Below are 26,870 nucleotides of genomic sequence, written 5' to 3'. Positions count from 1 at the left end.
TTGCAAGTGAAATGATTACAGACAGATTGAACTAGGTAAAGCCTACTGCCAGAATTTAAGTGTTTTATATTCCTTAAAATTTTCATTGTCACTAAGCATTTCCAGTGGGATATTTAAAGGCACAAATAAACTAACGTGTGTTACTCATTATGGAAGCAGTGCAATTATCTTTGCCTCTATATCCTTGCCGATTCATCTTTTAGGGAAAATTCTGCAATTACTCTGCACCTCTGGAATTTCTTTCTAAAATAAGTTTACAACTTTAAGTAGGATGATGGCTATTGATTGAAAGGAAGAGGTGTATCATTCTGACATTGGATGGACTCTTCAAGTCTCTTAGGACATTAATGAGCAGCTTAAAACAATCTAGGACCACACTGCTGCCCTTCAACCTTTGTTTCTGATCCCCTGTCCCTAGGTGATACTAATAGTCGTGTGGTACTTGTGTGTATGCAGTCACATGGATGTGCCAAAAAAGCCCAATAGAAACATCAAAGCATGAGTGCCAGCATCAAAGCAGAAACAAGAATACATGTCTGGGAGAGGGAGAAGATGCCACTTTCACTGGCAGTATATCTTAGACTGACTTGAGCCACTTACGAAACTGCATCATAATTTGTTAAATGACTCCTGAGATCACCGAGAAAGCAATGATATTTTGTTTTGTCCTATCATTGAACATCAAAAGCTGGACAAAATACACAGCTCTGGCCCGTATCAGAAAGAACCTGCTAGCACCTATAAATTAATATTTCTGGGAAAATAATAATCTATATTAACACTAACATAGCAGTTTCCAGGCTCACAAAGTGCTAAATCCCCTGTCTGTAGACAGTTTGATCTTTGATGCACTTTTACTTACAAAAAACTTTGGTTACATAACATATTCACTTTAACCTTAACCTGAAATAAACCTCAGGGTTTTTGTACTTAATGTCATACTGTTGAGTGTTGATTTATCAGTGCTGTAGAATTTGCTATTCTGGCCCTTGGGAAGAAGAGCGCACCTGCTTGGTTCTGGTAATAATCTATGCAACTTTCTGACATTTAGAAGAAAAAAGTCTTTATAAGTTTCTTTAGAAAGCCAATTTCTCAGGCAAGTTTTATTTCGTTTACTCCCTGTGTATAAGTGGTCTTTTGGTCTTTAGAGCTATTGTATTCGGTACCTTCTCTAATGTGTTTATAACCTTGACCTAGGATTTCTAAAAGTCTAAGTCACAGTGTGTTAAAGAGAGATCCAAATGTCAGATAAGCTTTAGAAACTAGATTCCTTCACAGCATATATTTTGACACCCAAATTCACTACTAACTCTTGAAAACATTGGCTTTGATTAATACTTGTTCTATGAAAGTACCTTCTTTATTTTCTGACCTATCCATGTCATCTCATTGGTACTGTCTGAATACAAGCCGGTGACATTTCCATCTTCTTCTTTCACCTCTACGTTGGAAGATTTAAGTGGTGCCTCCTGCAATTAAGGATATAAACATCCATCTCAGATACTTAGAGAGAATGAGAGACAGAAATGAAATAAAAATGGATTTGCATTAGAAGCAACACCACCACCATCAAATTCCGGAGAGTGCTACAAAATTTTTATTCCCTAACCAGGCACCAGATTTGATCCTGCAAACCCTTGCTATTATGCCAAGCCTTTTGACTTAAATGAGCTGACTGTACTAATCTTCAAAACCACTGCTTTGCTTGATTTCAGCAGAAAATTACATGACTAGTAACACAAAATGTATAGCCATAACATCACGCTGGGAATGACACATAACTTCACATGAAGAGAAACTGACTTTCATGCAGTTTTCTATGGCTGAAGAAACCATGTGAAACTGAAGATGCGAATGTCATCTTCCCATAATTATTCCATTTCCTTGATAGTACTATTACACAAGTTAATAATGAAGCATATTCAGCCTATCCTCAGAGGTATTCTTGTACTTTTACATAAGGATCAGAGTTTCTTTTGAGAAGAGTTTTTATCACGTGTAATTTTAGGGTAATGATCAAACTTTCCCCCCGCCATGAAAATGAAGAAGACACCTTAAATTTCTTATCTGGAAGTGATTTCGATGTGGTCTCTGGGTCAAACTGCCATTCTGCCATAGATTTTAAAACAACATTTTCATTTGAAGTAGACTTGTTCAGTATAGCAAGAAGAGATTGCCAGTGAAAATCAGCTTCCTTAACTTCAATTTTCTTTATCTTCCTAGTAAACAGAAAGGGAACTGATGTATTTTTTTGTGTAGTATGGAAAAGGACGAAGTATTAAATATTCTTTGTAATGCAATTACTAAGTTATTTAAAAATGCCTATTCAATATTTTTACATATGATTCAATATTATTTGAGTTCTAGAATTGCACAATTAAGTGAAGTTTCCACAGAATTAGAAATCCTGAAAGATGGATTACTCAGATTAGAAATATTGCTCTGGCAGAGTCACCTTTAGTCTATACATCTACCTGAACATTTGTTATACCAAGAAAAGCAGTAATTTCAAGTGTCTGTTACTGCTAATGTCTGCTAAGAACTCTTATAGCCACAGTTGGATTCCCATTAAAGCTGTGATGTCTCCTAATAGCCAAGTTAAAATAATATCTCATGAGATTACATCCCTTACATCCCCATAAAGCCCCTTCCAGATGGCTTATTTGAGAGTGATAAGAAGCTCGCTATGGTTAATACTTATCACGATATACTCCTATATCTTGTATTGCAACTGTACCCGAAGTATAAGACTTTTCATGAGCCAGTGAGACTGCCTCTAAAAAGGAGTGATTTTATCTCTATCCAATTCTTCCCTTTAAGACTAATAAAAAGGAAGTCTAGAATCACAAGTAAATGCAAAAATGAGTCTGTCAGGATACAAGAATTTACATTAACAATACAGATCTGCCACTTTATACATACTTCCATTTCAGACACACCAGGGTACCATCATTTTTGCCATTAATAAGAATGAATTTGCCATCCAGCGAAAATACCATGGATCTGATTCCCCCTCCTTGATATGAGTGACAATACATTTGAGCAAGTATTTCCTAGAAAAGTCAAAGCAGCAGCATCAGCAAATGTTTTTCTAAAGGAATACATCTATGCTTTTTTATTTATAGATAAAAGTCAATTCAAAATGTCAATGCAAAGTATATAAAAGACTAGGATTTATGAGTTTAAACTTTTTGACCACAGATGGGGAAAGTTTGTAGTACATTGATTTTGCGGGAAATAAAGAAGAGTCATAAAATTATCTACCCTATGATTTACTGGAGAAGAAAGCAAGTAGTTTATATGATCATATGCACATTTATTAGAAAACGGTTGTACTCTATAAGCCTATGTCAGTTCATATTCAACATAAATTTTTCTGGAACACCTTATATTCAACTGAAGGAAACCTTACAGTGAAAGAAAGTAGCTTCCACACCTCTTCCTCATGTAAACCAAACAAAGCCTGTGCCTGGATGCCCACCTACCATAGCAGAAGTATCATAGATGAACAAAGCACCATCCTTTGCTGCTGATGCCAGCCACTGGCTGTTGGGTGATAAGCAGAGGAAACCTGATCCAAACTGATTGCTTGGAATCCTCTTTTCTGATAAAAATATTGACGGATCTTTCAACATAGTCTGCCAAACAAACAAAATGTTAACAACAATTCAGATGATGGAAATATCCATGCCATTTTAAGAAAACTAATGAGAACTTTGTGGGTTGTCATATGCTTTGCAATTTAATATTTGTTGGATTACTGAGCCCAGGAAGCAGTGCCATTGCTATGCTGCTGATTTGCTTCTCATCTCTTCAAAAGAGTCTGTATTATGTTTGGGCCTGGAGTTTCTTGGCTCAGAAAGTATGAAATTTCACAGGGAGGAATGTTTGCCTTTGGAATTCACCTTCTTGCTTGACCTGGCTCTTGAAATGAGGAAGATCTGTGAGTTGTAAAGAGCTCCAGTTCATCAGCAGGCAATGACAGTGGCTTCCTGAAGCCCCCACTACCTCACTGCAAGGTGCTAGGCTGCATTTGTGTCTTAGAGTTATTGGCTCACATTGGCTCAGTTTCTTCAACAGCTGGATGTTCAGGTTACTCAGCAGACTGCACAAAAGCACCGCTCCAGTACAGAAGCTACATATGAAGTGACTGCAAGCTGTATGAGTTTTAAGGACCAGTATTCGGCTTTGTCTGTGATAGAACAAGGGGATTTCTTTCACCTGGTTTCTGAGAAGGTGGTAGGATACTGAAAGTTGATGTTTATGGATGAAGTAGGTATTTTTAGTGCAGAGAGGAATTATTTAAGATAATATCCTGCTATATTCATCTACAGCCTTTGTTCGCTTGTATTAAACCACCACCTAAAATAAAGCAGCTTAAGCAAATTACCTCTTCAGAGAGATGGTATTTGCAGATGAAAGATGCGCCGGTACAGTAGCCATACACAGTGTTATCCTTTAATCTGACTGCTGAGCTCAAAGGGTAATCCAGATCATACTGCTCCTTTTTAATGGCACTAGCATCAATCATTCCTTTTTCATTAACATACTTATCTTTATCTAAAAGATTGAAAAAAGAAGCAGGGACGAAGAGGCAGCACTACCACTAATGCAGGTGCTTCACCTATCAAGTAATTATGAAAACTAACCTCAGCAAGGAGTAAGCATGATGTGAGTTTTCAAGGAGACTGGGAATTAAGCTTTAACACCAACTCTGTGGGTTGTAGTGATATAGCAGAGAGACAGCTCTACTAGCTCTTAAGAAGTACTAGAAACAGTTTAACTACACCGATGTGACAATTTGTATACACTAATTTACCCTGCTTTTGGGTATTACATAAGCAGTACTAATTAGTTTGCACAGAGGTTCATGTCATCATTGCTTTCAGTTAAAATTTGTTTAGACATCTCTCCCATGAAGTACACACAGCCTGGGTGGTATTGATTAAAACACTTAAGTTCACATCTTCAAAAGAGAATTTTATTCTTTTTGGTTGCTTAATTTAAGCCTTAAAGAGACACCTGAAATTAAGACTGATGCCATAACTGTAGATCTTCAGCAACTTTGAAAATCAAGCCCCATTTTATATGTCTAAACTTGGGCACAAAAAGAAGCCGAATATTAGTGAATATTTAAAGAAAATACTAACTTCACTGAAAATTGCTTTTAAAAAAAGATTGCAAATTTTAAAGCCTTTGAAAAATTATATGTAAGTAACTAGAAAATCTGACACTAGGCTTACTAACAGTTTTATGGAAGTTTTCTCCACAAAGGGCTTTGTTAGTAATTAATTTGCATATAATGTAAAATTATACAAAACCAGAATTATGTTAATAATGAACACAAGCTGCTTTTTACTGTAATGTGATAGACAGAAGACAACACTAAAACCTCCATATTGATTTGGCAATTCTTAGTTGGAAGAGAACCCCATGCAGCGCTACAGGTTTGAGGACGAGGGGCTGGAAAGCTGCCATGCAGAAAAGGACCTGGGGGTGTTGGTGGACAGCAGAATGACCATGAGCCAGCAATGTGCCCTTGCGGCCAAGAAGGTCAATGGCATCCTGGGGAGTATCAGAAGGGCTGTGGTTAGTAGGTCAAGAGAGGTTCTCCTTCCTCTCTACTCTGCCCTGGTGAGACCGCATCTGGAATATTGTGTCCAGTTCTGGGCACCTCAGTTCAAGAAGGACAGGGAATTGCTTGAAAGAGTCCAGCGCAGAGCCACAAAGATGATCGAGGGAGTGGAGCATCTCCCTTATGAGGAGTGGCTGAGGGAGCTGGGTCTCTTTAGCTTGGAGAAGAGGAGACTGAGGGGTGACCTCATTAATGTTTAAAAATTTGTAAAGGGTGACTGTCAGGAGGAAGGAGCCAGGCTCTTCTCTGTGATGTCCAATGACAGGACAAGGGGTGATGGGAGCAAGCTGGAGCATAGGAGGTTCAACCTGAACATGAGGAAAAACCTTTTTACTGTAAGGGTGACAGAGCACTGGAACAGGCTGCCCAGAGAGGTTGTGGAGTCTCCTTCTCTGGAGACATTCAAAACCAACCTGGACATGTTCCTATGTGACCTGGTCTAGGTGATCCTGCTCTGGCAGGGGTGTTGGACTGGATGATCTTTTGAGGTCCCTTCCAACTCCTAATATTCTGTTTTTCTGTGAGACATAAAACTGGAAGTGCATGGTACCATTGTCAACCAAGCCTGTCCATGCTAGCTGCATGAATAGAATAGAATAGAATAGAATAGAATAGAATAGAATAGAATAGAATAGAATAGAATAGAATAGAATAGAATAGAATAGATGAAGACGCCAAGCACAACATTAGCCTGCACTGTGCTTTATTTAAGTTAAAGCATTTAAGCCCTTTCATGATAACTGAATTACTGTAAGTCTACAGACTTCTGTATGAGAAATGGTACAAATGAGAATGTACAAATGAGATTAAGAAAGATTAAGATTGCTAGTATTTTGTGTTAAGGGGTGGCAATAATATGTTCTTGCCTTAGGAAAATATCACATAGTATATATTTCAGTTCTTACCTGTTGTCAGTGCTGAAGACAGACAAAGAATTTCCAGTCTTGCTCGCTGGACTTCTGTTACATTAAGAAGTACCATTACTTCAACTAAGTCATTCTTGAAGTCAGAAACTACAGAAAGATCCAGCACTTCATCTGTCAACACTGAAGCAGGTAGAGAACACAAATGCAAACTGTTACTGAATCATGGTAACATTGTTTTTCCTAAGATACCATGTGAAACAAAACCAGATCTGTTCAGAATATATGTCAGGTCCACCACACAGTTTTGAACTTGCATTACAATGGCAGACACGCCACAACCTGGTTTCAGAAAGTTCTGCATGCACACAACTTCAGCTTGAGGCATCAGGTGCTGAGAATGCTAAGCACCAGAGTGCTATTATTACATTAAACATTCAAATCTGCGTTTATATCCAGCCTGAATTGTAGCAATTTTGAGGCTGTTAGCTGATAACTGCCAGATAAAGTACAGAAAAGCCCTCCTTTAAGAAGTCAGCCAGACAATAAGCTGTGGTCAGGCAATTTCTGAAAATTATCTAAGGAGATGTCATTCTACATTTGTCAAAATATTAAAATGGTAAAATAATGTCCTTTATACTTAAAATTATGCTGAAGATCTATATGCACAGATGTGATCTCTAAGTATAATGTTATTAGAATTTAGAGACTGCATAAACAAATTCACAAATTTAAGAAGAATGTTTTGTGAACTGCAATTCCATCTTTTTTTTATTCTTCAGTATCAACCAGCAAAGCTGACAATTCCAGCAGTCCTAATATTAAAGATATTTGAGGCAGACATTTGTAACAGTATATTGCTATCATGATCTACAGCTTTTTAGTTTAAGTTCTCATATGGGGAGCCACAAAGGTCTTAAGTTCTTTGCCAGCACTATTACTTTTGTGCTGGAGCTGGGATCAGCTGGTCAGATAATCCATTCTCTTCCTTGTGACTTATACGTGCCCTGCAAGAAAAGTAATGCTGGTGCATTTGCTAACTAAAATTACAGAGCGAAAAATAAAAGACTGACCAGGACAAAATATGGATGGGAAATAGGTGGGAAGAATATGTTTAGTCCTACAAATAAGTAGAATTAAGAAGAATGGCTTAGTCTGACCAGCAAGTATAGAATCATAGAATCACTTGGTTGGAAAAAACCTTCAGCTCATCAAATCCAACCATAAACTGTCTTAAATACTTAAAATACAGCAAATAGTGAAAACACAATGTAATTAATATTGTTACATATATTACCTACATATCCAAGAACCTGGAATAATTTTGAAGGCCGAGCATCTAGAATAAAGATATGTCCTTCTGTAGCTCTAGCGATGAGGATCTGGCCACTCTGATCATAACTAGGTAAAATATAAATCCAAGTAGAAACAGCTCAATACAGTCAATAAAAAGCGTCAAATAATTCTACTCCCATAACTCTGCTGACTTCATTGAGGACATAAATGCACCTGAAATTTCATCTTCTGTCTTTAGAGGGTTAGTGCCTGACAGAGAGCCCAGTCTCATGACTGCAATTTCTAATTGAATGGGTGGTCAATCTAAAGCTAATGATACTCCAAAGCAGTCTATCTCAAAAACTTTATTAAATCTTTCTTTGAAGTTTCCTTTTTAAAAAAAAAAAACCCTACTATACAGATGTTGATATTATTTTGAATAGATTTGTCCTTGTTTGTATTAATTTGACTTTGAATAAGTTGCTTTTGGTATCTATTTTTAATGTTTTACCTTGGGTAACTCTGAAAATAGATCACATCTGAGCCTCTAAGTAACAGGCAGATTTACATTAAAGTTTAACAGTCTAAAATCCATTCAACTTTTAAAAAAAGTAGAAGTAAATACTCTCTCATTTTTTCAATAATTGAAAAAACCCCACAAACATACAAAAAACCCCCTTTTAGAACACTAAAGCTAATTACAGGAGGACTGGTAAATTCCAGAACTGTAAGCAAATGAATAATTAACAGTGGTAATAAAAATCCACCATATAAGAAGGGACAACCAAAAGGCTTAAACTCAACTTCACAAAACTTCAAATTTATATTCAGTGAGAAATAACCATCTAAATTCAGATACATAGAATTATACCTAATTACTGCACATCTGTCAGAAAGGACCTTCTACACCACTATGCTCAGTGCTCAGTTAAAACTTCCTAAAATACAGGTTTATTATAATTCTTTCATATAAATCCTGCTACTACTCCTCTTGCAAGAAATTCAGACTATCTTGGAAAAAAATTGAAGCTGTTAAAATATATTACTTTGCTATTTTTAGAATTAAAACTACAATTCTTTTGTTCAATTAACAGCATTATTCAAGCAACACATTGACAATATTCCTGCCCTTGTTACTACATACTTACTGCAAAGACAGCACTGGAAATCTGGAAAGAAAAATTCTGTGAACAACCCATGGAGCTTCAACTTTGGTAACATCAAGGAAATAGATTTGACCTCTTTTGGTCCCTACAGCAGCACTGTTGGAGGAGGGACAGCAAGCCACTGTAGTTGCCTAGTTGAGAAGTAAAAGATACTTAACAGTTCCATATCTTTTTATAAGTTACGCTATATCTTAGTATGCAATCTCTCTTACTATTTAAAAGTTCCTAAAATTTGAAGAAGAAATCCCAAGTGGTTTATCTAAAAACTGTTTGTTTGTTTTTTTAAAAGAAAGAAAGGATTTTTGAGACATCATAGGAATTTTACCTATGCTCTACAACTACGTATCAAAAGTTAATTCTGCACTCCTCTGAAAAAAAAATAAACATTATATCCACTATCCAGATTTTAAGTGAAAGAAATTCCACCTGAATAAAAGAGTGGGTGTACTGTTACATATACAGCTGCTATAGAAAAGGATTTTTTTTCTTATTCTGTCAGATTTCAAGGTTTGGATGCATCTTAAATCAAATGTCTTAATACTCAGGTCAAAGCATTAACAGTTTGGAATACTTTTATCAATTCAAAAACTCCTAAAATCTGTTTTTCAGATAAGTCAAGGCATTTAGTTTTCATACACTTGAAATTTTTCTTTCAGTTGTGACACCCATTAAAAAATAAAAATTTACTCAAGTAATATAATAAAAATTTAGATCATTAGGACATTAGGTCGAAATGTTCTGCTTTCTGGCCAGGTTAAATACATGATTAGTTCAAGGAAACCTTCTGAAAGATAGTATTTTTAAAATGTCTTTCATGTGTTGTTCAAAGACACTACTGAGCTTTCCTCAACACTAGTTAATCAAAATCTGTGGAATATTATGCTATGAATTGAAAAATACTAGAGAAAATTTCAAGTATCAGTCACTATATAAACTCCTGGTTACATGTACCTCAACATCAAGGTTGAGCTTGCTGAGGCAAGTTCCATCTTCCAGGAACCAAACTTGCACTTCACCTGAAGTTGTTACAGACTGTTGAACAAAAAAAAAACAAAGTCAAAAGAGGGTGTAATAACCAACAGTCCAGAAGTGACTAGTGATCTTCCATAGAATATAAATTCAACTAATGTCTGAGCATAGTGATCAAGGGTTACTAGTTTTGCTTGGAGTGATCTTGCTTTTCTTTTAAGCCCTGTTTCTCCAAGGTACACCTGCTGAAGGAGAACACTGAATAATTTTTGTGAATTGCTGCTACTACAGGCATGATCTTTAAGCAGAATGAGACAATCTAGGGCAAAACACGTAAGCTTGATCAATATTAGCAAACCCATCATTCAGCCAGCTATAGAAAAACCTGCTTGTATTTTTTTTTTCAAGGAGAGGTCTTGTTTTCTTACATGAAAAATGATACATATCATAATGGTGCTTGAATTCTTTTTATTTCCAGACAATTTTATAATTCCACAGTAAAATGTGGCTAAAGACAATCAACCCTCACATTACTCATTCAGAGTCAGGTAAAACTTATCAGTCCCACACTAAAACAAACAGCTTCATCAAACAAATCTGATTAAGACCCCAGGGTTCCTAGGCTGGCTACTTGAAAAATGCATGACCTGGAGAAGTATCAGACTTACTAGCTAAAATATATTTCTTGCAGGAGTCAAAGACATAGGAGGAAAGCAAGGAATTTCTTGAATGGACAGATCCATGAGTAAGACCCAGTTTGTCCCTGCACCCAGGACAGAGCCATCTCTCAGGCCGTGCCAGGCTGAAAAGATTAGTAGGAAATTCTTGTTTCAACATCTGTTCTCTGAATTGAATCCACCTTTCACTCAGCTATGTTCTGAAGCAATAGTGAGTCACATAAATCAAGAGCAGAACCAACATGACAGTTTAGCAATCTGTGAATTATCCAACCTGCATTTTATGGCAAGTTCTGACCTTTTTATAGGCCATACCTGAATTAATGCAATTTAGTTTCATTAACGAGAAGTTACAAACTGTAACAAATATCAGAACAGTCTCAATCTCTGCAAGGCTTTTGGTTTTGTGCCTTAGCAACATCTTGGTTACCTGAAAAGAGCCACTAGTATACATAAGAAAGAATACAATTTCTTACTACACAGTACTTGTTCCCTGGAGTAAGAAAATCAGCTGCCAGAAAACAACTGCTGCATGGGTCCAAGAGCTTGACAGCTTCTCCACTCTGGGCAGGTTTGTAAGTATACATTGTCCCCTGACAAATAAAGAGAAATAATCCATCACTGGGCTTTGAAAACTTTTCATTAAAAGCTTTCAAAGACTTCGACAAAGATTACTCATCTTCCTGAGCTTCACTTTTTAAAGTTTTATATTTTGCTCTAAAGTTAAACAGGCTCAGTAGAATTCAGCTGAATTTAGTGTATTATATTAGTTTACACTAGCTGAAGATCAAGTTAGTTCATTTTAGAGTGATCAAGCTAGTCACATCTTCAAGAAGTTTTATTTCTCAAAATTGCTTTAATAAAATGATTTTGAAACACCCTATTTCACATTACTCCAAGCACCAATAAATATTCTAAAAGGACATAAAACACAAATCATAAATCTTAAGCTTTAAGAGATGTTTTTATCTGAAGATCTCAAAGCCACTAAGAAATAATTCATAACTAATACTGACAAAGTTTTTAGAACTTCTTTACTCATGTTATAAAAGGAGAATGAAATCAGCAAGAGAGTGTGACCAGAATTACCATTGCACTGATGTCCTGAACCCACAACCTCCTCATACACACACACGCTACAATAACATTTGAAGAGCTTTAAAAATGCCAATTTAAATGATAAAAGGTCTGGAAAAACAGGTGGAATGTGAGGATTTGGGACCCTTGTGTAAGACTACTGGACATCAGGCCAGTCAAAGAGGGATCTTGGATGGGGTTGCCAGACAAATTCAGGTACGTGTACAGAACAACTCTACTGTGTAGCTGCAGTAGGTCTAATGTACCAAAGCTACGTTTTTCTTACTGTGCAGGCACACATCAAGCCTAGAGCTCATGCGCAGTAGGTCCCACATGACCTGGACACACTGGAGACCCTGAACACACTGGAGACCCTGAACACACTGGAGACCCTGAACATGTAGTCCACTGTAAACATACAAGTATTTTTGTTGGGAAATCTCAGCATTAGGTACTTTATAATCCACCATCTCTAGGAAACAATTGTTCTGTGCTTCATTAGAAGTCTTTCCAATCTTTCATTAAAAACACAAGAAAGACTAAATTCACCTGTGATACAAGTTGTTGATTTGTATGATCACATTACAGACATTTCATTCTAATAGTATCAGCATACACATATTGAACATCAGGAACATCCCATTATGTAACACTATAAACTCAGATCCTATACCTGCTCAGTGACAAGCAGAAGTATGGTGTAATCAGGAGAGAATATGAGGTTGGATATTGGTTGCAAGATTTCAGCGCAGATTTTCATTTCATACTGCAGACCTTTGATGCGATAAAAGAATAAAAAGCCCTCCTGTGTAGAAAAGTACAAATCCAGATCAGGTCTAAGTAATTTATCCTAAACCACTTTGGCAAACTGAACTGCAAGAACTTCTAAAAATCCCTAAAGTAACAGTGTTCAACTGTATCCCATAACTAATGGTCTCATTTGCCTTTATTATGTTTAAATCCAGAGGATTCTTACCCTGGATAATAAATCTATTGGAAAATGAATGTGTTCTTTAATACAAGTCTTAGTAGCAGTCCACGGTTGATAACAACAGACTCTTATCAGTTAATACTTAAGATTTTATGCTGGGTTTTTTGAGACTGTGTAAGTATTTGTCTGACTCTTAAGCAGAAACATACAATGGCATCGTCAGCTTGGGTTAAATAGCGAGTTAGATTTTGCAGAAAGCAGTTTGGCAGTTCTCTTTGCCATTTTCTCTCCTTTCCTACTTTTTGTCCACTCTTCCTTTCTGTTCCTCTAGAATACTCTTTGTCTTTTGTTAAAAATAGGATTGCTTTTGTTGCTTCTTTGAGTACTAAAATGGAATCTCTTCCCATCCTGCTCACTTCCAATCTCTTGTCTCAAGTCTTAACAAAGAAAATGCACACAACACCAAAGAGGACCTTTATAGTTCTGCAGCCTTCCACTTTTTTCTAGCTCCTGTCTTTGCAGTGAACTCTGCAAATATACTCCACTTGAATGTTCCTTGATTTTCATAAAATAAGAGTAAGTTAAAAGCATAAAGGATGCCTTACACTTCCAGTTGCGTAGAGTCCCTCCTTACAAAATGCCATGGCAATTAAAACTGGTTTTCGCAGATCCTTTGGTATGACACCTGAGAGCATAAGACCAATATAAAATGTCAAATTTAATTTATTGCAATAACATGTCTCAACTTCAAATCTGGGAAGATTTACTATTTATGAGTAAAAAGACTCCATGAGCTATACATTCTTTGGACTTTTTGCTGGGGTAATGAATGAGAAGGCTGGTATACATAATTTGAAGTGACAGTACTACCATGGTCTGAGGAACTAAAAATTAATTTGAGAAATCCTTTGATTTTGAAAAGGCTGATAAATAGCCACATTAAAGTTCATCAATAACAGAATCAGAGTCATTTAGGTTGGAAGGGAACGCAGAAGTCCTCTGATCCAACCTCCTGCTCAGCACAGAGTAACAGAACCAACTTCCAAGTTAGATAATGTTGTCCAGAGTCATACCCAGCTGAGGTCTGAAATTCCATAGCTTCTCTGGGCAACTTGCTCCAATGTCTGACTACCTTCACTGCGAAAGTATTTTTCAACCTAACATCTACCCAGAATTTCCATTGATGCAAATCGTGTCCTTTGCCTGTTTGGTTCATCTCCTCTGTAACCTTTCTTTAGATAGCTGGAGCAATAGTAAAATCCCTCATTTCCTTTTCTCCAGGCGGAACAAACAGTTCTCTTAGCCCATCCTTGTATGTCATGTACTCAGACTTAGCAATAATCTTTGTGGTCCTGTGCTGAACTTTGTCCATTATGGGAATAACTTTTTTGTACTGTGGAGTCCAAAGCAAAGTGTTTAAAACAACCCCCTAAATCCTAACTCAATTAAATGACAAGTGATTGCAGTTCTACATAAAAGTTACTAAAACCAAGAACATATTCTAGCAGCACTTATTCAAATTTAAATTAGAATGAGCAGAAATAATTCCACAGCTTCTGTTTCTCCTGAGGCTATTCATTTGGCTGTCTATTAGCACAAAAGCTATTAATCATTTGTCATGTAAACATATAAAAGGTTGCCATCAATGTGTCTCAGAGAGGCCAGTGCGAGCTGAGTTTTTCTAAACAGTGGCTTCCAGCTGTACTCACATATTATTATCGCCAGACATCACTGATGCTGCCTAAAAATCTATTAGCTTGATTTGAACATGGAAATACCTTTCTTTTTCTGTACTTGTTTATGAATGTATGACACCACTTCCAATATTTTACGCATGTGTTCTGCACAAAAGAAAGCAATTAATAAGGTCAACCTTGTTTATACATCAATATTGCAATAAAAATCAGTTATATTCCAGTCTACTGAACAAAAAGGCCAGGTTCAGCATACTGACTCCAATATTCTTCCTCAATATCTGCCATTTTTGTCATTTATGCAACTGAGCGGGCACAGTCGTTATGTGATTTAGCTTACAGCTGTAAAAGGGAAGTAGCAATACTTGCCATGGAGAGTAGTACAGAAGCAGATTTATCTGTCTTCTAATGCTAAGTGCTGGTATTGTTTTCTCTAACCACAATTTTTAATTTTATTTACTTACAAAGGAAATGTCAGCCAGTCTGAAAAAAATGCCCAAGTACCAAATGAGGGCAATCCTTTATGCAAAATCAAATCAATTATTGGTACTTAACTAATAGTAAAAAGACTGTGTATAGTTGGTATATTAATAGTTTAATGTAAATTTAGTAGGGCTGCTTAATAAGATCTGGGCTACTGGAACTATTATTAATTTTATCGGTTTTGATGTATTTAGAGCATTTTATCTTTTTTTTTCCCCAAAGAAAAACAAAAGCAAATTATTGGGTGCTAAAGAAACACACACAGAAGTTCAAAAGACATTCTCAAATGTTTATCATACTAATAAAAGAAATACAGCCCTACAATATATCTTTACAACTTCTGTAAGCTAGGCAATAGGAGAACAGAAGAAAGCAAAAAAAGTTTTAACCTATCCACTTTTCTCTCTATCCAAATAAAACACACAATGCAGCTATTTCTTACCAGGTAGAGGTTTTTGTTGAAGAACAGAAATACTGCCTTTCTCAGCATCAATTGCCAAAACATATCCTTCTTTACAGCTCATGTAAATTACTGAGTTTGCAGTCCAGCAGTGGGCAGTAGGTTGCAGTGAAGGCTTAATATAATTCCTAAGCTTCAGCAGAAATATAGACAAGTTCAATCAACAGTTGACAAATATCTGTACAAGCAGTTACATACACTTAAAGGCAAAAAGATCATTACTTCATAGAGTCTGACCACTCGTATAACGTCAGCCTCATTTTACTCAGTCATCCCTTCACTGAGGCTGGTAACTTGAGAAACAAGAAAATTTTCAAGAAAAGTCTATGACTGGAGATAGTAGTGGAGAACTCACCTCTCTCCCTAGAAGCTTGTTTAAATGATGAATTACATTTTCATTTTAAAATTATATATTTTTAAATTTAAATTTATCTGGATTCATTCTCCAGCAGTTGCATCTGTTACAGTTTTGTTCTCTAGCTTGGAAATCCCTCCAGTATATTCTCTATCCTCGCAAAGATATTGACCCACCATAACCAGGTCAAGTCCCATTTTTTTAACGATATAATTATGATAAAATTCAACACATTCAGTCTATAGATTAATTTTTTTAACTTCAGAATAGCACTGGAAGTCCAAACTGAAATGGTTACTCACTATGAGAACATCTCGACAAATGCATTTCAAACTGCTTTTCAGTATAGTCTTCCACCTTGTACGTATAACCGGTATATGTGGTCTGCATACTTGGCAGTATTAAAACTCATTTTGTTTGAATAGTTTATCTTATCATATAATCCAAATTGCTCTGTAAAACAGCTCTGTCAGCCTTTGTGTCATCTGCAAATTAGTTCTAGAAATATCCCTACCACAGACTTCCCATATGCCTTGAATTTCATTTCGCTAAAATAAATCTCATAAATCCTTCATCCGTAAAACAGCAGGAACAGAGCTTCTCCATCAAATATAATTAAAGACATTGACCTGTTCAGATACAACAGTAATAGAGGTCATATAAACACCATGATAGAAAGAACCAGATTTTCAGGGAGAGGGGAAGGGAAACAAAACATAAGAAAACCTTGGGAGAATAGCTAAAAGAGACAATTCAAAGAACCATGCATGTGAGCAGAGATGGTGAGTAACACTAGACAACATGATGGATGAAAAAAAAGAAGAGTCTATAATTCTATAAAACACCTGCTGTCTCACTAAAGGTTCTCTAAAAAGAGGAAATATGGATGGACTTGTGATGAAAACATAGGACAGAGATTCGTAAGTACCTACATTTCATCAGTAAAATATGCCAAGGACTTGCTATATGATTCTGGGTAAGTAACTTCCTCTCTATTTATGCTTAGAAAGCATTTTGCATTTCTCAGGGGAAAATGTTACAGAAATAAAGTATATTAATATTTACTTTATAAATCAAATAGGACTAACAAATTTATAACAAATGGGGCTTTGCATCACCCAGAGAAACATTTAATATAGGCATTTCACTGATTTTATGAGGCTTGAACATCATAAATCTTTGGGAAGGTTGTAACTGAACTACTGTGAATCAGAAGTTTCCTGTGTAAAGACAACTTCTGTGATGTTCCTTTGTACCCGCTGTCATGACTGTCTTTACATATAAACTAGGTAAAATATGCTAATACTGGGACAAGATTGTACAAATCCCAAACCCGTTTGCTTCTTGAACTGTGCATTGTTGTGGTGGTGCATCATCATCATCATATTGTCTATTTTTAACAATTTTCTCTTTCGAGTAGCACCTCTTGAGACCAAAAAAAAAATCCATGATGTACCTTTACAATTAAAAGTTTTATAAAAAGCCAATAGAATGAAATTGGTACAGCAGACAGAGTGGAGTCAAGCAGTCCTGTCATGGTAAAGCATATTCAGGCAACTCAGGTCCCAAATGTAAGAAATATTGAAACAAAACTAAATCAAGCCAATGTAAGAGAGAAAAGGATTGAAAGCTGTAGGATATTTCAATTCCTTTCACTCTGCTGCCCCGCTGTGGTTACGCTTTTGTACATACCCACTCTCAGTACCTTGTGGGGTACGGAACCCTAACACATTTTAAAGCAGCAAACAAGAGCACCGGCAATGGGCTTTCTTATCTTACTTGCCTCTCACATTCCCTGCGAGTGGGCTACAGCCTCCAAGGACCATGGCTGAGTGAAAAATCCTTTAAATAACGGTCTAAATAAATGGTTCTTCACTTTGCATGCTTAATAAATGTGAAAAACTTTCATCTCAACTGACTCAGATTTAGTAATGAAGAATAAAAATCTTGTTGAATTCTGCAGAGATAGAGAGAGCTTCATCAGGCTGTGATACTGTTCCCACCACATTCAACTGAATGCACCTCATAAGCCATCATAAGAGAAGTAGGTTGTCTCTTACTAATTAAAAAAGCATTGACCATAGCAGAGAGGAAAGTATCTCCAAGGTATTTACAAATGTTGAAGCACAGATTTAGGCCAGAGTCAGATAACTGCTCATGGACTTTTGTAATAGTATACAAATCATCAGTGACAGCAACCACTGACACATGTGCCAAGGCAGCCTGTCAATTTATACAGACAGCGGTAGTTATCGCACCTCTATTTTGGACAGCTTGGTCTTTTACAGCAACTGTAGTCTGAAGATATCTTGATATCTGAGGATCTTGGCAAGTTCAGTCATTTCAATCTCTCTCAAAGTTGCTGCATTAGACACTTTTCAACATAAGGATCTTGATAAAACAGTATTCCAAAGAAGCATCTTCTCCATCAAGTATATTCTGATCAACTTGTGCAGGCATTACTTTGCCAAAGCTATGTGTTCCACTTTGGGGTGGTGGAAGAGGATCCTTAATCTGACAAGACATATGCACACTGTTTCCACCCAGTGTGGGCAGTTACAAGATCTAGCAGCGGCTCAGCTTTTCTGCTAGGTTAGAGATGCAGCACATGTACAGAGGCATGGGTGGAGGGGAGAATTAGCGCTGTGAGGCACAATAAATGCAAATCCTGGAAAAAAATTACCAGCTATCATAGTCTGGAGAAAGGTGAAAACATGGCAGAAATTGATTCAGTGCCTTCCAGTGATAACCTGTGAGTGTAGCACCTCACTATTTAGTACACAGGAAACAACATACCACCACAAAAACAAAAGGAACAAAACCAGCTGATGTTCATTACCCTGTCAATATTCACAATCAAAATACACTCATCTAGGGAATTTGGACAGTAAATAACTATAAAAATATTCACCATGTAATTCGAAAGAAAAGAAAATCTTTATCAAAGAATAGTAGAACAACCTGCTCTTATTCCAGGAATATGTATATGGAGAACATAATTACCTTGAAGCTGCTAAAAAGAAGTCTAGGTTTTTTCTGAAAACAGTTGGGAATGCAAAGACCCTATAATGGTACCTAGTACGGTTGAAAGCACAAACTTTTCTGTGTGGAAATCTTCACGATATGGTTCTCCAAGTTCAAGCACAAGAACCTACCATTCCTTAATGGAATAGCATCCATTCAATGATAAATTCTATTAAGCCTCACAAGCCTAATATGGCAGCTGTTTTTTTCCCCCAATACCTTTCGTAATTCACTTTACAGGCTAAAGAACAAAGTGTTTTTTGCAGTTCATCATCTGCACATAAGAGGCAGTAAGGCAGGAGAAAAAGGCAATGTCCCTGATGAGCACACATTATCTTCATTTTCCACGTTCTAAGTGATCTGAAATATAAGCAGTTCATGCGTAATCAGCATCAGTACAGGGTATTTTTTGTAGTTATTGACTATCCTGGAAACCAAGGGCACCAGCAGTTACACAGTTAAAATCCTCTGCGAATCTAAATGCATGAAGCCACGAAAAGCGGATGAGGTCAGGAAAGCATAATTTCCTATTTTTTTAATTCTGAAAAAAAGAAAAGAAAAGTTTATGGCATAAACCTGTAGCATACTAATTTGATAATACAGAACTCACATTTGTTCATTGAAAAGATGTAGTATAATGCCAGTACCATCTCATGCATGGTAGTTTTGGTGTCTCAAATATATCACAAGCCACCAAACAGAAATTGATAGTCTTACTCTTAGAAGAGAATCCTACATTTGCAAGTTAAATATTTTCACACTGGCAGATGCTTCTAGTTGGAAGTCAGGTGAAAGCAAATTTCAAACAAAATGAGAACACTTTTGAAGCCTCTCAAAAGAGGCATCTCAAGGGAGGCTAACAAGTTAATGATCAAATATAAGTGAGACAGATGGGCAGGTCCAACACTGTCAGTGGTATGGGAATGCATTTCAGAAGCAGGGGTTGCTGTCTGGAACAAAGCCTTTAGTGTTTCCATAGCTTGAGACATTTTCAGAGGCAAAAAGAAAACGATGTCAAAGGGAAGTAAGGACACCTGCAGGTTACTGGCAGTTTAGCATGGGAATAAGTTTTCAAGGTCTGAGTAGGTCATATTAGCTTGGGCATGGTTAAATGCTGACATGCTTACACTGCTTCAGCGATACAGAGTACCTCCACTGCACAGATTTACTATGCTAGGACCTGTGTCAGGAATCTCTACATTGTACTACACTGTGCAGTAGCAGCATGACTTGTAAGTCTCCTGTCAAAGTGGATTTCAAAAATATTGTTGAGACAACAGATCTGTTTACTGGTTTGTACCTGTTTACCAGGTACTGTAATTAATTTATTAATACCTATTTGCATAAAAAGCACAATAACATGGAACAGTAAAAAGGAAAACAAAGTCAGTAACTGCCATGAATGTTTCTGCTTCATCTCCTGCCAGTCCAGCAATGACTGAAACTGGCAAATCAGGGCCATGGTACGGATCTTCATGATGAGAAACTGGGAAAAACAAATCTTTATGTGGACCCTCGTCGACTAGGGAGTTTCACAGTTCTATGAAAAAGCAAGAGACACTGTGAGAGGAGAAAAAATACGAATAGTAAATGCTGATACAAAACTGAGAAAGATGTTTTCAAAACTTTGAGCCATCAACTCAGTTAATGGGCTTTACTTCTGCAAGAGTAATAGAGGATTGTTGTAGACAATCATTCCACATGGCACATACCATTTCACTGAAAAGTAATAGTAATTCTACTACAAAAGAGGAATGTTCCTACCTGGTAGAAATGGATTGCCATGTTCTAGCTCAGTGTCTTTTCTTGTGGCCTCATATAAACAACTATTCTGTGTTACTGTTTCCTTATTAACCAGGATTTAAAAAGTCACACGCCTAACTTGCATATTCTGTGAGGCTTCACACTTAATGTTTATTTGGAGAAAGTTTAACAATTTTGAAAAATTATTAGTAGTATTTGCCTGTTACACTCTAAAAACTAGTGTATGAGTGGCTGTTACAATGCAGGAGTTGAGGATTCTATAGTTTACAAACTATGTTGATTTATGACTTGAAAAAAAATTATGTAAAATAAACAATTCAAAGTGGGGGTTTAACCTCGACTGAATGGAAATAAAAGCGAGAAAAAAGGAGTATATATGTATTTTCACATATGTACCCTATAATGACAAAAGGCAAAAAATCCTTCAGTATTCTTTTCAGATGGTGAATTAAGGTCTTGTCTATACTTTCACTAGTATGACTGTGTCAATGGCAGTATGTTGGTTATATTCATAGTTAATGAGATTAAACACACTTGGGAGTTGTAGAGCAGATGCCACTGAAACAGCATAGGTGGTGTTCTTCAAGGACTCCAATTTGAATGATACATATTACTTTTATATCAGCCTCAAAAATAATTTTAGCACAAATAAATTTGAGGTTTGCTGTGCTCAGTGAATTGCATTGACACAGCCATCCCTCTAGACCTGTAAATTGGCCACATAAGCTGGAAATCACACAGAAAACTGATACTGCTTTTGGTACAATTTGTGATTACAACAACATATTGTTTAACTATGCTTACTAGGAAGCAACTTTACCCAAATTTGGTTGTTTCATATCTACAAAAGCAATGCTCAACATAGCCACTTGCAGGAAAGCAGTCCAGGCACTACCTTAATTCAGTCATGCAGCTTTTGATAGAGGCTGCCAGAGTGGCTGAGCAGTATTAGCTTCATGATGCGCATAATCTGGACATGTGAGTGCTAAAAGATGAAATAAATTCCACTCACTTGTTTGACTAGTTAGATTCACACCAGTTGTGATTTAGCAATTATTGATTGTAATTGCTAGGTGAACTAAATTGGATAAATTATTTGCAATCGCATGTGGGTTGCTAGTCTTAGTTATTAAAATACACTCCTAGACTTTTTTCTTAACCTGAAGAGTGTTCCACTTACTTTTGCTTAAGGTGATGCTCATCATTATTCCTTTCAATATGCCAGATAGTAATGGAGCTCTCATTAACAAAACACAGTTGTTGCCAATTCATAGGGTTAAAACTTAAAGAGGTCACTGTTACCCCTGGCTGAGACTCACTGCACAGGAGGATATTTTCTTGCCAGTTCCTTCATTAAGGAGAGTAAAAGAAAATCAAATCCATTAAATAAGTCAAAAACATTCAAGCCAAAGATCTGGATGTGATTATGACTGACATTCAAGATGAAGATTCGAAAAAATACTTTGTCACTGACAAAAAAATTCTGCTGTCAAACGTTAGGTCCTCTTGAGAATGAAAAGGAGGTGGCTAATGAGCCACATACAAAATTAGCACTGCTACAAACAGATTGAATAGTAAAATAGTTTTGAAAAATGTCATTTTAGAAAAAATTATAATGCACTTCCTTTAGTAAAAAGACCAAGAGAGTCAAGAGACATGGATTTTATTTCATCAGTTCCATCAGTGACTATTTGAATGGGCCCTAACTATTAACCCTTCAGCACCCCACACCTCAGTCTTTTCCAGTCTGTAAAATAATGATTATAATGCCTGCAGGCTTGCAGTTAGAAAGTATTATAATTAGGAAATATAACACAGTCAGCCAAAACACAGATTAATTACTTATGTAACATACTAATTGTGTTGTGAATGCAAACACACAACCTATAGCTGCATTAACTACCCTGAGCACAAAACAGGGCAGAATTTGTGTGGAGCTGTTATATATAGCTGACACAAGCCTGGGAATCTGCTTTCCACTGACTTTTCTTTTGTCCAGTGTAACCTGTTTTATATTCTCACTCAATTTGCATATTTGCCATTATCCAGTTTAGTTATTGACTGTATTTGCATTTTTAGGTGCTAACCATGAACTGATTAACATAATTTGAAGAAAATAGTTAAAACTGTTTCTTAAATTCTTGGACAATATATATGACTGTTAATCTAAATAACATTTATAGCTTTAATATTTGTCATTATTGCTGAGAGGAAAAAACCCTAAAATGCATACAGTGCCGTAAATGGATCCAGTATAATCCTGTTGTTCTGGCCTGTAATGAATTCACTCGCAGAAACCGATCAGGATGCAAGATAATGGTTAATATTGACAGCATATGCAAAAAACTGAGAAGTATTCACACATACACAGTAACTCTCATTAAAATTACAGAAAGCTATAAGCTGCAATTCTGACTTTAAAAGACATCAGTGTAGCACTCTCTCTAAAGATCTGTCAGCATGTTCCCATCTCATACCTAACAGATAGTGCCAACACTCTTTTATTGTAGATAATTTATTAAGATCTGAAACTATATGGTACATGTATCTGAAAAATAATCTGGCATTAAGTCTCTCCCCTGAACAGAAAAGAATAAAGATCTACGGATAAAATATCTCAGATGTAAAGCAGCTTTTAGTTATCCATAAGCTTTCTATAATTTGAGACTGACATAACCTTCAAAACATCTTATACCTCTGATTCCAAACTATCTGATTAAAACACAGGAACTGTGTAATCATCATATTGCAATCATGCACTGAGAATGCTAATCATTGAGATTTCTTTCATCTGTACACACACATTTATACAATGAATGCACAGTGTAATCTAATTGCAAAAATGAAGGTTCTGATCTCGCAGTGAATTCACACACCTCTGTTAAAGTTATTAAAATTCTAAATCTAACATTGTTCTTTAATCCTATTTTGTTACTAAATTCTTTATAACTGGAATCTAGGATGGTTCTTTTGTGACAATTAGCTGCTCATAGACATATTCACACTGATTCAAACAGGTTTAAATTGTTTGGCCTTGAAACTTGCCACTACTTCAGAGCATTTCAGTATTTCCAGATATTTCCATTTTTAAGAATTATCTAGAGAAGTCTTTCAAGATGGTGGATTTTTGTTGAAGTGTACACATTAGACTGCTTCAAGTGACAAGCACATAAGCTCTTCTGGTCAGTGAGACTATCTTGTTGGTTTCTACTGTAATATATGCCCAGACATAATTACTGAACAAATGTGTATGATCACAACTCACAGCAAACATTATTCTTCTTCATAAAGGATAAAGAAGAGCCATCTGTAATAGTATCTACTATCATTACTATAATTTGGAAGTTATAGGAGTTTCTCCCTCTTCACTAATCACTGTACAAGAAAGGTCATCATTAAATTGTGTGTACACAGAATATTCCTTACATGTCTTTGCTTGCCTTCCTCCTGCTCCACCCTCCCCATTTGTTTTGAAGAAGTGCTCAGACTCCACAGCCAATGAAGCTTGCTGGCAATGGAGCCAAGAGCAGGTTTATATTTTTATAGAACAATTAAAAAATTATATATTCTAACTTTCTGTATCAGCACCGTATTACTGAATATTTAGTTTCATGACAACGAGATGAAAATGATGATCCATGTAGTGTAATCACTGAGCACAACTATAAGACAGAACTAAGATCAAGCATAATTAAGAGGACCACTGAATGGTCTAGGGAGACAAAAAAGTAGAAAGCTGCTTTAGAATGCTTTTCCTCATTCCAGCAGGCAACTTTCTTTCACAAACAGCATGGTACCCAACTTCCAAGGCTGAACAGATAATTAACTGATGCTGAAGACTGTAAAAGTTCTCCAAAACACAGATTGTTGAAGAAGGTAGAAGACAGCAGAAGCAAACTAACAGTCATTTTGACTAGTGGCTACTAATGCTAGAAAATAAACAGCACGTTTACAGGAAGTTTCCAGATGTTGATCAATTAGAACAAAAAAAGGAGATGAAGGCAACCAGTGTGTCTTCCATATTTGTTCATTTATGCTAAAACAGCACACACATCAAAATACGAATTAAATGTAAATGGTATTAGAATATTTTTTTACTCTTACCATACTGAAAGAACAAATTCTGGGATTGAAGAGTAACTGGCTAGATATGGGCCTGTGAAACTAAAGGCAAGTAAGGTGTAGTCCAGTTGAGCATTACCTGAAATGTAAAAATAAAGAACATGGTCTTTAATTGCCCTGGACTTTACTGGACACTATCACATTTATAACTCCTTAACTCTTTAAAGACCCGCTTCAGGCCCCTGATTTCTTTGCTTCACTCCAGATTATTGTTTTGATTTATCATAAAAATGTTCCCTATCTATCACTGCTTGGATTAAAAAAAATTTTTTTCAGTAATACCCTACATTTGTAAAGTATTTTTCTCCAAGTACCCTGAAATCCTTTGTAGCCATTATTTCATTCATATACATAAAATAAGCAAGCAGTATGATCCTTCTTTAAATTGTGGGTAGGGTAAGCAACTTAACTAAGGAGAGAAGTGCTACGGAGCAGGCAAAAATATACATTAGATTTCAGACTCCAAAGTTTAACTGCAAGAACCCTCATTCTTCTCGTATCTCAGATTTCTCAATGTGGCTTTCAGCAATTTGCTTGGCAGCCTACTGCAGTAGGATTTTTTTTTGTTATTCTTACTATATTTTCCTAAAATTAATTCCATTTTTTCCCTTTGTAGCAGTTCCAATTGGTATTTTTATATTCCTCCCTAGCTTGAGCCTAACTAAAAGTAGTTCTTTCCACTGCTTTCCACACATCTTGTCATGAGACAGTTTGCACTGGTTTTTGGGTCTTATAAAAAAAAAAACCTCAAGAAATGGGATGATTTAAGTATTGTTTTAATGAAATGGTGACCACATCACTACCTTTTAATTCTGTCAGTTTACTCAGTTCTGGAAAATTGTAGATATATATGACGGGATTCAGCTTCTGGTCGGAAAAGGCCAGCACGTGACTGTTCCCATGCGCTGCAAAGGCTCCCATCTGGCCCGTCTGACACTGCAGCACTGTCGTTTTCTTTGTTTCAATGTCCAGGAAGAGGATGTAATTGCCACAAGGGTAGCAGACAGTTCGATTGTTGATAAAGCAAAAGTTCTTGTTCGAGAATCCCTGAACCCAGCTTAAGAAAGAGCAACTGAATGTTAAAACATGAATCAAAGGCACATATTTCTCAAAACACTGTGATAAAGGGAATGTTGTAGCCTAAGTTACACTAGAACCGATGCTTGGGATTTGTTAGACACATCCTTATACCAAGTTTGCAAAATCACAATAACTTAAAAATCCAGTATTATCCAGTATTAATCACTAGTGTTTCCAAAAACACAGTGTCAATCTTACCCTGACAGAGCACAAAGGACTGGCAAAAGAACATGAAGAGATACTTATATTTCCTTCAGTTTTCACTAAAAATAAAGTTAGCCAGTTTGCAGGCTCTGATTTTGTACTCATGTATCATAGTAACAAAGTATACTTTTATTCTGAGGTACCACTGCAGAGGTACAATCTGTTTAATTTGCTTAATTGCCAATTGTGTTTGCTTAAACATTTTACACTTTCATAGTTCATCTCACCCCCATAAAATAAAAAATACAAAGGCACAGCTTGTGTTTATATGAACCTAACCAGGAGGACTGTTCTGCTTTAAAGATACCAGTACTTTAACATGGAAAAACTTTGGCATGTAAACAGAATGTGTTACGCAAGGACTGAAATAAATTACTGATGAGGAATCACAGAATCACAGAATTATTGAGGCTGGAAAAGACCTCTGAGATCATCAAATTCAGCCTATGACCTAACACTACCACATCAGCAAGACCATGGCACTAACTACCACATCCAGCCTTTCCTTAAACACCTCCAGAGATGGTGACTCCACCACCTCCCTGGGCAGTCCATTCCAATGCCTGATCACCCTCTTCATGAAAAAGTGCTTTCTAATATCCAGCCTAAATCTCCCCTGGCGTAGCTTCGGGCTATGCCCTCCCGTCTTGTCACTAGTTTCCTGGGAGAAGAGCCCTACCCCCACCTGACTACAACCTCCCTTCAGGTAGTCATAGAGAGTGATAAGGTCCCCTCTGAGTCTCCTCTTCTCCAGGCTAAACAATGCCAGTTCCCTTAGCCTCTCATTATAAAACTTTCCCTCTAGTCCCTTCACCAGCCTCGTTGCTCTCCTCTGGACCTGCTCCAGCACCTCAACATCCTTCTTGAAGTGAGGTGCCCAGAACTGTACACACAGTACTCGAAGTGAGGCCTCACCAGTGCTGAGTACAAAGGGAGAATTACACTCCTAGTCCTGCTGGCCACACTATTCCTGATACAGGCCAGGATGCCATTGGCCTTCTGGGCCACCTGGGCACACTGCTGGCTCATGTTCAATCGATTGTCAACAAGTACTGCCAGGTCCCTCTGCTGGGCCACTCTCCAGCCACTCT

At 36.7% G+C, this 26,870-nt stretch overlaps 1 protein-coding gene across 1 annotated transcript in view; it reads right to left on the bottom strand.

The window, feature by feature from the left end:
- The window catches only part of CFAP43 (cilia and flagella associated protein 43), a gene marked incomplete at its 5' end in the record, with an annotated part of 44,632 nt that extends 19,080 nt beyond the window's left edge, over window positions 1-25,552 (bottom strand). Inside the window, 18 exon segments of the mRNA XM_010191486.1 lie at window positions 1,356-1,469; window positions 2,054-2,219; window positions 2,923-3,053; window positions 3,486-3,638; window positions 4,391-4,560; window positions 6,541-6,681; window positions 7,796-7,899; window positions 8,922-9,070; window positions 9,891-9,971; window positions 11,062-11,178; window positions 12,336-12,467; window positions 13,199-13,278; window positions 15,213-15,345; window positions 19,992-20,118; window positions 20,120-20,149; window positions 21,554-21,721; window positions 24,478-24,574; window positions 25,299-25,552. Coding sequence (XP_010189788.1) covers window positions 1,356-1,469; window positions 2,054-2,219; window positions 2,923-3,053; window positions 3,486-3,638; window positions 4,391-4,560; window positions 6,541-6,681; window positions 7,796-7,899; window positions 8,922-9,070; window positions 9,891-9,971; window positions 11,062-11,178; window positions 12,336-12,467; window positions 13,199-13,278; window positions 15,213-15,345; window positions 19,992-20,118; window positions 20,120-20,149; window positions 21,554-21,721; window positions 24,478-24,574; window positions 25,299-25,552 — 2,347 coding nt within the window.
- Between the last annotated feature and the right edge of the window lie 1,318 nt (window positions 25,553-26,870).

The sequence above is a fragment of the Mesitornis unicolor genome, unplaced genomic scaffold, assembly GCF_000695765.1.
Source record: "Mesitornis unicolor isolate BGI_N332 unplaced genomic scaffold, ASM69576v1 scaffold27199, whole genome shotgun sequence".
In the NCBI taxonomy this organism is placed as follows: domain Eukaryota; kingdom Metazoa; phylum Chordata; class Aves; order Mesitornithiformes; family Mesitornithidae; genus Mesitornis; species Mesitornis unicolor.
This window is presented reverse-complemented; position numbering and strand designations above follow the sequence as displayed.